The 10,479-nt window shown below is 32.3% G+C and overlaps 1 protein-coding gene across 1 annotated transcript; it reads right to left on the reverse strand.

Moving 5' to 3' along the window:
• Positions 1-208: 208 nt before the first annotated feature.
• On the reverse strand, positions 209-997 carry LOC141680834 (uncharacterized). The gene is made up of 2 exons (XM_074486944.1): positions 693-997; positions 209-572 (listed from the first exon to the last, which is right to left on the reverse strand). Exons 1-2 carry the CDS (start codon positions 995-997, stop codon positions 209-211), a joined length of 669 nt encoding a protein of 222 aa, XP_074343045.1.
• Positions 998-10,479: the final 9,482 nt, after the last annotated feature.

The following is a 10,479-nucleotide window of genomic DNA, read 5'->3' on the forward strand; positions in this document are numbered from 1 at the left end:
CTCCATTGCCCATACGTAGATACATCTCATCTTCTTCAAGAGTCCTACTTCCCTTTAGTCCCTGCAACGAATTGCAAATATGAGAACCACAGGCGGTATTTAATATCCAAGTAGAAATTTGACTTAGTGACATATTAACTTCGATCATGAACATACCTGGATCAGAAGGGGTAGTCTCACTAGCCTTCTTCTTTTTCAACTCTGCAAGTTAAGCCTTGCAGTTTCTCTTCCAGTGACCCACCTTGTTACAGTAGAAACAAACAACATTGCTTTTGGGGTCTACTTTAGCCTTTGCTGGAGTAGTCTTACTCTCACCAATCTTCTTCTTTTTCTTGGGAAAGGACCTCTTCCTTTTCTTGGAAGTTGAGCCTTCTCCAATAAGAAGAACAGAACTCTTCTTCGAAGGAAAATTCGACTCAGCAGTTTTTAACATGTTATGAAGTTCAGGCAAGCTGACATCCATCTTATTCATGTGAAAGTTCACAACAAACTGCGAGAATGAATCTGGAAGTAATTGCAAGATCAAGTCTTGACTCAGCTCCCCATCCATGACAAAACCAAGTTGCCCCAAACTTTCAATCAAATTGATCATTTTGAGCACATGGTCATTCACAGATGTCCCCTCTGTCATTTTAATGCGGAATAACTCTTTTGATATCTCATATCGAGCTGTCCTCCCCTTTACATCATACAACTCTTGTAGATGCACTAGGATAGTGTATGCATCCATGTGCTCATGTTGCTTCTGAAGCTCAGGGTTCATAGATGCCAACATAATACATTGGGCAACATTTGCCTCATCTATCCAATTATGATATTCTTGATGCTCTTGACAAGTTGCATCATCATCGGGGGCTTTAGGCAATTGTGAGTTTAGCACATATCCCATCTTCTCAGACTTAAGAACAATTCTCAAGTTTCGAAGCCAATCAGCAAAGTTGGGACCAGTCAACTTGTTAGCATCAAGTATGCTACGGAGTGATAGTGCAGAAGACATGATATCTGTAAAATCTGAAAATAAAAACACATAACAACATAAGCACATAAAAAAATCAATTATTACTCCACCATATGAATCAGGTCTTTATCCATTGGTGGCTCCTACTATTTAATTTATATTATACAACCCTCTAAATGTATAACTATGCATTCATAACTCTAGTGAGAATAAGGATCCTATTTTCCATTACATCACCTCGGCTGTAGCACGAAACGTAATGTAATGTTCTATAGATAGACAACTCTTGTCAATTACATCTCATATTATTCCCTATAATATTTTAGCCTCTTGAATCATTGAGTCTCGGCTGTAGCACGACTCACTCAATATTTTAAGTCAAGTCAAACCCAACATCTTGTATAATTAAATTAGACTTTCAATAGCCCACGGCTGTGGCACGTAACGACCATTGGAACCCAATTTATCATACACATCTCATGTGATAAAAAAGCATCTCTTAATCTCAAAACAAAGCCCTCGGCTGTAGCACGAAACGACAATGTCTCAAAATAAGATATGACCGACACAATCCCGTTACCGACACAATCCCGTTATGTCATTGACCAATTTACTACTTGATATTATTTTATGAGGGATTATATTATGTTACATCCATAATAATATTATAAAGAGATTCTTCATTTTAAATTAAATATTTCAAATCAATAATTGATAATTGGATGATTCCCAGATCGGGGGGAGCATTGTCAAGAGGCGTCACTTAATACCCCTTTCCTACAGATTGAAATCCGCTTTTGACAGAATCATCCTTTCTCTCAAAATTGAAAATTCATATTTAATTACGTGTTTCACAAATACAAGAATCTCATGATTGTATTCATAATATTGATATTAAAATTATGGAACACTTTCACCAAGTCTAGTTCGTCTAATATACGCCTTATGTCAATTAAGTTCACCTAAATCTATCATCGCATGATCAATCATATATAAACTTAAAAGAGCATATCAATAGGCATGTTATAATATTTAACGCAATTATATACAATTATACGAATTAATCATGTATTTAATATTATCAAATAATGCATTACATACACTTTAAGGGATATAATCATTTACAAATAAATTTATTAAAAACAAAACAAAAACCTTACGAGCCAAAACAAAAACCTGGCGCAAAGCTGCTGCGCGTTCAGAAACGCGCGCGTGTGACACACGCACCTGACAATCAGACCCCCGCCTGCACACTGTACTCCCGTTCAACTCCTTTTCTTTTTCTGAATTCTGACTTTAGTAGCATACGGAACACCGTGCGGCACAATGATTATAGTAATCATCACACAAATTATATACAGATTATTTATCTATGTTTTTCTTAAAACAATTTTTAAAATACTTTCATAAATCATAAATAAATAATCTATATATCAAAAAATTCAGAAAAAAAATATCCTACTGATCTACAACAATTGTAGAATCATATTTAGGGATTAAAAATATTTTAATAATTTATTTATATTTAATTCATAATTAAATTAATTATAACCCCACACACGAATAAATCGATAAAAAATTCATACAACACAATAAAATTCTGAAATTTTTATCAAGAATCTAGATGCATACAACCTATACTCTGATACCAATGTTGGGATTTATTCATACACGGAAGCATGGATTACAATTAAAACACATAAAACCCATATAAACGCATACGAATCTTTAATAAATCGAGGGATCGATTACTAACCTTTAAAAGTGATCCAAGAATGATGAACGGAGATCCCTAGCAGCTGCTCCTCAAGTGTGAAGCACTCCACCGGTATCCACCAAGAGATCGAAGTAATGGAGGGAGGAAGAGGTTGAGAGAATTAGGGTTGCCTACTTTTCTTTTCTTCTTGAAAATTCGGGTTTTTATTTTTGGTTGAGGCAAATAGGGTTTATAATAGTATATTTATAGGTAAAAATTTCAGCTGGAAATTTTCCCATAAAATATTATTATTAATAACCCTTTAATTGATTACTAATAATTAAAACACCTTTTAATCATTAATCCATTTTCTAAACACTTTAGAAAATAATTCTCTCACTTGATTTAATTTCTAAAAGTTAAATTCTTAATTAATAATATTAAGAATTTTTCTTAATTAATTTATAATTAATTAAATCTCATTTAATTAATTATTAAATTTGCTAATTAATTATTTAATTCATAAATAAATAATTACCAGCCATTATTAATTAATTCTTCCACCATTAAATCATTCTCTTTTATGGTGTGACCCTGTAGATTCAATATTAAGCCGATAGTAGAAATAAATAATAATAAAACTATTTTATCATTATTTATATAAAATTATCTAATTCATTAAATATGATTAATTAATAAATTAATCATATTTATTCTACATCATGAGGGATACTTCTCAGCATATCACGACTATCCGGATAATACGAATTCACTGCTTAGAATACCAAGAACCGATTCAGTGAATAGTTACCGTACAATCAATTCCTTCTACCCTGCAATGTCCCGATTAAATACAAGGTATGGAACTCGTGTCAAGCCTATCTAATTTATCATATGCTTTCCCATTCAGTATGCTTAGTTCTAATTAATGTGAACTAGAAACTCCTTTCTAATTTCATTCACTCTGGCCAGAGATTTCTGAACTAGCATAAGTGGATCATCATAGAACATTCTCTTCCTCCACTGGAAGGGGTAGATCCTTAATTGATCATTCACTATCTTCGTGTACAAATTCCTACACCGAGAAGAACCCTTATTATTGTCCCTAGAGACTATGAACTAAACCAAAGTATAGTTTGGTGTACACAAGATGACTATGATGACCTCAAGTCTAAAGACACTTGTACAACTATCACTATATGAACAACTACTGACAAGTGAGTGAACTCCATCAATTGTTCAGCTGTGCGAGTCATGTTCAGTGAACTTATTCTATAATAAGCACATACATACTAGCTATAATGTCACCACCCAAATATCTATGAGAACAGACATCCTTCATAATGAAGCAAACATAGTATGTACCGATCTTTGCGGATTACTAATTGCTAATTAGTAATCCTACGACCAGGAACTATTTAAGTTCAGACTTATCATCTTTTAGGTCTCATTATTATGATCTCATCATAATCCATAAAAAGCTTTACTCTAAACTATGGTATATCTTATTTAAACATTTAAATAGATAAAACCCGTAATAAAAACAAAACAAGTCTTTTATTAATATAATTGAAATCAAACAAATTACATAAAAGTTATTCCTAAATCATCATACATGATTGGACTTAGGACACATCTCTTTCATGATATACTGTAGACTTGACGGATGGCAATTTCTTATTGTATCAAATTGGGCCAAAATATTTAATTTTTTTCTTAAAAACTGGACTAAGTTAATTAGTCAAAACTAGTTGTTCTTACTTTTAAGTTCTACTGAATCATATGATAAATTTTTTGTGCATCCATAAAAACCAGATTCTTATAGAATGTTGATTCTTGTACTCTCTCTATTACTTTTATCTCAAAAGGGTTATTTCTGTTATCATTTTGTAGTTTGTGTTTTAACGATTATTTTCTATTTCTTATGTATATAAATTTAGGGTAAGGTGATAACAGATGATGCTGATGGCCCTCATGATGATGGTGATCGTGATGATGATGCTGATATTGACGGTACTGGTCATTCTAGTTCACGAATGTCTTACACTTCAAGTGGTGGTCCAAAAATACTTGACTAGTAGGAATTTTATGAAATTTAATTACACTTTTGGTTCATCTGTGGTGGATAATTTAATGTTCAGTTAAGCTGTGTCTAATTCTAAACTTCTATTCCACTAACTTAGATGGGTTTTATAATGGCATATGTACCTTTGATGGCTTGATGGCTTAATTATGTGTCTTGTGCTATTTTATTATTAATGTTATATGACTACCGGGCTTTATAAATTATGTTGTGATTGTAATTCTGGGAATTGAATCGTAAGATTCATGTTACTAGGATGACATATTTTTAATGGAAGAAGCTAAAAAGCTAGAAATGGCTTGAAAGCAAAAAAAAAATATCAGAAAGCTTGCTTCTAGGTACTATACTTGTGAGAGCTCTTGTTGAAACATATTGTCAAAAGCTTTGTATTTAAGAATTTTTTTAAAAATCATAAATCATAAGCTCTTGACTTTAAGTTCAGTCAAAAGATATTAAATTATTTTCCATTAATTTTTTAAAATCAAATTTCTTGGGCGACTTTTCGTCTAAAGGTATTTTAATATTTATTTTCCTTTTTTATTTTAATAATCATATTTTGATTAAATTTCCATCAAAAGAATATGATAAATGTTATTTCAATTTTTTTTACTTTCATGAAATAGAAATGATAAAATATTCAATGTTTGACTAAAATACCATCTAAAGTTAAGTTTATATTTATTTAAATGACATGGGCCCCACATTTAGACAAACATTCAAACTTGTGACAAAAATAGAACCTTTAGACTATATTATAATGGACGGCTATGTTACTCTGACTTGGGTACAGAGTGTCAAAGTATCAAACATGACACATATCCGAGTGTCGGAATTAAGAACACTAAAAATTGGGTATACGGGGACACTGTCTGATTTTTGGACACGGGTACGGGGAGACGACATATTTTATTAATAAACATGTATGTTAAGTTTGACATCTTAGAATAAAGTAACAATAGGACTTTGATTAAACTTGATATTCTAAAAAATAATGCGAATTTGGTATCTCCCTACCTTTATCTCATTCCCGCTTCTTTTTTCTTCTTAAATATATAATTTGAATATTATGTGTGACTAATATTTGATCTACAAATTGGTCAAAGTTTCCATATTTTAATCAAAGGATCCGACATGCACGGAATAAGTGTCATGTCCGAGTGTCCAAGTGTGCGACACGGATACGATAACCTAAATAGAAGAGTCGGAGTAACATAGATGGACGGACAAAATCCGTAAAAAATAACCCCATTTTTTACGGATTCAGTATAAAAATTCTGTCAAAAAAAGCCCGATGTGTTACGGTGATAGGAGATTAAAAATTAGATACTGATAAGATCATTATCATCATCATATCATGAAGACAAATAGCAGCAAAGGTAAGAAATTGAGTTGGTACTCACCATTTGTGTCTTGCTTCTCTGGTGAGAAATTTGACAATGCGGATGATTCTAAAGGCGTGCTCCCGATTTTTTTGGCGAGAGAAGTGAAATGACCGGGATAGAAAATTTTCTATAATTTTCCCCAAAAATTTTCTTCCCAAATATGGGAAGATTTGGAAATATCATCTCATACCACCTTCTTCTTTTTGGTCACTTTCTCTCCTTTTTTACACAAACTCGGGAGCACATGACTGATGTACTTTCTTTTACTATTTATCTTCAATTCTATTCTCCTCCCATCTCTTCTCATCTCTACCAAAAAATCTCGGGAGCACAACTTAAGAAAGTAGCATCTCCTACAGGGCCGGAGGCTAGGATGGTTTCTGCTGCCAAACACTTCTCCTCTGCCCACAAAGTTGGTTTAATTTAATTTCTTTGTAGCAAACAAACAAATTTCGTTCATTAGGAATGACAATAACTGTACTTTGACGTGATAAATTAGGGTTAGTGTGAGAGATCAAGAACTTTTGATTCTTTTTTTATATAAAAGTTTTACAGTACCCGCAAGGGTTGTCTCAGTTGGTTAAATAGGGGATAACTATTCTCTTGGTCACAGGTTCGAATTCCGGGGGGGGAGAATTTATGATTATGCTTTCTGAGCCAGAGTCTGTCGCTTAAATGTGGTTTACTTTGGTTCAAGTGGTTTGCAGGTTATTGCGTGAGCACGTAGGGTTTACTCAGTGCGCACTCGAAGGGTAGCGGTTGCGAGTTACCTACGATAAAAAAAAGTTTTGGAACAAATACACGTCAATATCTATTGCAGAACCAAAACTCAAGAATTAATGATTCACTCATCAGTACTCATAACAAGTCTAACGAGACTCATGCTAGTCCAATGAGTCTGCGCACCCGAAGGGTAGCGGTTGCGGGTTACCTACGATAATTTTTTTTTTTGAAACAAATACACGTTAATATCTATTGCAGAACCAAAACTCAAGAATTAATGATTCACTCATCAGTACTCGTAACAAGTCTAACGAGACTCATGCTAGTCCAATGAGTCACGAATTAGACAATAAGCCATTCATAACATTTAAATTTCCCTGTGCAAGTCATACATATCTCTTTTATATGCATATATAAAATATAGTCATTGGGTATTTGGTATTTTGTGGTATTGATGCTCAGCTTGTTAGGATATTGAAGAAAATTAATTACTATTAATTTAGATTAACGACGGTTGTTACCTAATTAATGTGTATAACATATTGTGTTTAACCGATCGGCAATATCCAATTTTCGATCCAATTTTCGAGTCCTTTAAATTTTATTAAATTTAATAAATTTTTTTCCAAGATGACAAATTATTTAATACGGATGCGTGATAGTATTTAATTTAGGACAATTTTTTAATTAATCTAACTCATTGCTCTAAATCCACATTTAAAAAGTAATATATATTCGAAAAATTAAACGCAGTGCTGGTCTCGCATGCCGAGGACTTGGACTCCAAATAAAATTTTGCTCAGGTAGTTTTTTTTTTTGCGTGGTTAAACTCATAGTTAAATGAGAAAGATAATTGAAGGAGATTTGCACATTCCCGACATCATATATATGGATGAAACTATATATATTGTAGAGGGTATTGAGCTCAAAGATATGAAAGGAAATTAATACTAGATTTACACTATAAAAAGTGGTATTTCAGAGCTGTCCAATTACATTTCTTGTCGATCTATTTATTTCTAATAAGTTATATTTGTGTTTTATTTTTCTAATAAGAGATAAATTAAGGTAGTGGCATTTTTTGAAAATTTAATTGACTTGTACATTTGTCATAAAATATATTATTATATCAATAATCTTTGATAAATCAATATTTTGGTTTTATAATTTATAACAAATGGTGGCATAGTAATATATTACTATATTATAATAATATATTACTATATTACATCGCTGGTGACATGGTCAAACTCATATGGTAACCACAATTAATTTAACCAATTTTTTTCGTATATAGCAACGTTCTTACATTTATAGCAACGAATAATAGCATTAGGCTCCTATGGCAACATTGTTTTGTAACCTTTTTTTGTGATAATTATTGAATTACATGCACTTATGCAACATATTTTAAGTTAATTGCAACATATTTTAGTTACAAATTTGAAGTATATGGCAACCATTTTACCCTCTACTGCAACACAAATTTTTTAAAAAATTGGGCATGACCTTTAGATTTCATTAACAGCCACCAAATTTAATTGGTATATCCATTACACAATCCAACTATTAATCCAGAAAAAGAAGTTTAGTACTATTGGTAATGTTAAAACATCAACATACAAACCGAGTCTAACAAAAATACAAAAATCTCATGCGAAAACAAAAAAGTTAAAATTTACACACGATCTTAAGTTAATTTTACATAGATCAAAATATTCTTAATTAATCATATTTAAACATCAGGTCTTGTAGCTTCTTCCTTTTCATATACGGCAGTCTTGTCTCCATTTACATCAACGTCATCACCTTTTTTTCTGCATCACCCTGGACAAACATCATAAATAGAATTTGTAAACATCAGTCTAAAGCTATTTGATAGACAAAATTTTAGCTTCAATATGAATAGAGATAAAGAATAAGATGGACATGGTATACCATGTGTGTATTAGACAATCATAAATAGTTTGAATTTTATAATTTAACAAGTTAATTGGCAATTAAAGAGGCATCACGTTTAATAAGTACTTGCGTGTGTATTGTCCGCTAGCCGCCGCCGCCTCCCCCCTCTCTCCCCTCTCATAGGGTTTGTTCATTTTGAAGTAAATCGAGGGGCTTTCACTGGTTTTCTCCAGTGGAAAGCCCCGATCCCTTCATTTTCTTTTATTCTGATTGATTTCTTTTCAATAAAACCCATTTTTTTTGGGTATTTGTGTGTCTCTACTCTTGGAGTGTGTGTTTGTCTCTCCTTTTGGAGTGTTTGTTATGTTTTTGTTTTGTCATACTTGGGTTAATCTGGTATTGGATCTGTTGAGGACGAAGTTGCTAATATTTTTGGTAATCTGTGAAACCTGTATCGAATCTGAGACGGTGATGATTATTGCAAGAGCTCACCTTTCACAAACAAAGATTGTTCATCTTTTACGGGTTTACACTTTCGGCATGTCTATAACTGGTATCCGGCATGTAGATAGCTGGGGTGCTTTCAGCATGTCTATAGCTGGTGTCCAGCATGTAGATAGCTGGGGTGCCGCTTCTCCAATCTCATTTTATGTGATTGCTGTTTCTGAACATTGGGCTAACCATAGTTTTTACGTGATATGGTCAATTACGATGTTGCTATCTTCAGAGATGCTGATGCAATTTGGATCGCTTGGGATGCCTTTGATTTCGTTTTTAGCTTCAAGAATTATTAAATTCTATGTGTTAAACGACCAGGAAACAAATCATCTAATTGATTTTAGTATGTTATTTGTTTTATCACCTGATTGTATCGACAGTTGGGGGTTTGTCCCGGCTGTATTATATTTAATTTAATGAAATTTTCTGCATTTGTCAAAAAAAAAGAAAGAGGCATCACGTTTACTAATTATGAACTTCAAATAAAAAATCATAAAATATAATTATTAATACCTAACAAAAACTAAAAAGGCACAATAGAACATTCTTTCTCCATAGCTATGTGTACAAATGCCCTTCCGGGCTTGAGGAAAACTACATATAATTGAGAAAAAAACACAAGTCAAATAATAGAAAAAATTAAAGAATACTGTATCGGTTCATATAAAAAAAAGATGTATGAAACAATAAATTAGAACTAGTGTTATATAAATAAAGATGAAACAAAATACAATCAAAATGCTTTAGTTCTTTTGAAGAAATTTTACTAGTCTGGACCGGACAGGATTTAGGTGAAACCTTCTTTTTAGAGGTAAAAACTAAAGATAAAGCAGCTATTGCGGCTGCTCTTTGTGATCCTCGACCTACTCATATTGATTTTAAACAAGCTTAATGTTTAGGCCCTGGAGAGTGACTAAATGCAAGGTTCAAAACACTCAAAGCTAAAACTCTTCAAGTTGATTATAAGAAACAAAGTAGACGGATATAAATAAAGAGAGATATGCAACTATTACGACAATACTCTTGTGAACACAAAGTTTTTATATATATAAATACATCCTAAATGATAAGATTTCGTCATACATCTTACAAATATACACACAGATATATATATATATAACACTAAATAATACTTCACAGAGAATATTTAAGTTTTTATTCTTATCAAAACCAAATGATAAAACTAAATGCCGTCCACTATAAATATAACTCCATGGGTTCAAATAAATTAAGGACC

The sequence above is a fragment of the Apium graveolens genome, chromosome 8 (assembly GCF_009905375.1).
Source record: "Apium graveolens cultivar Ventura chromosome 8, ASM990537v1, whole genome shotgun sequence".
NCBI classification, from domain to species: Eukaryota; Viridiplantae; Streptophyta; class Magnoliopsida; order Apiales; family Apiaceae; genus Apium; species Apium graveolens.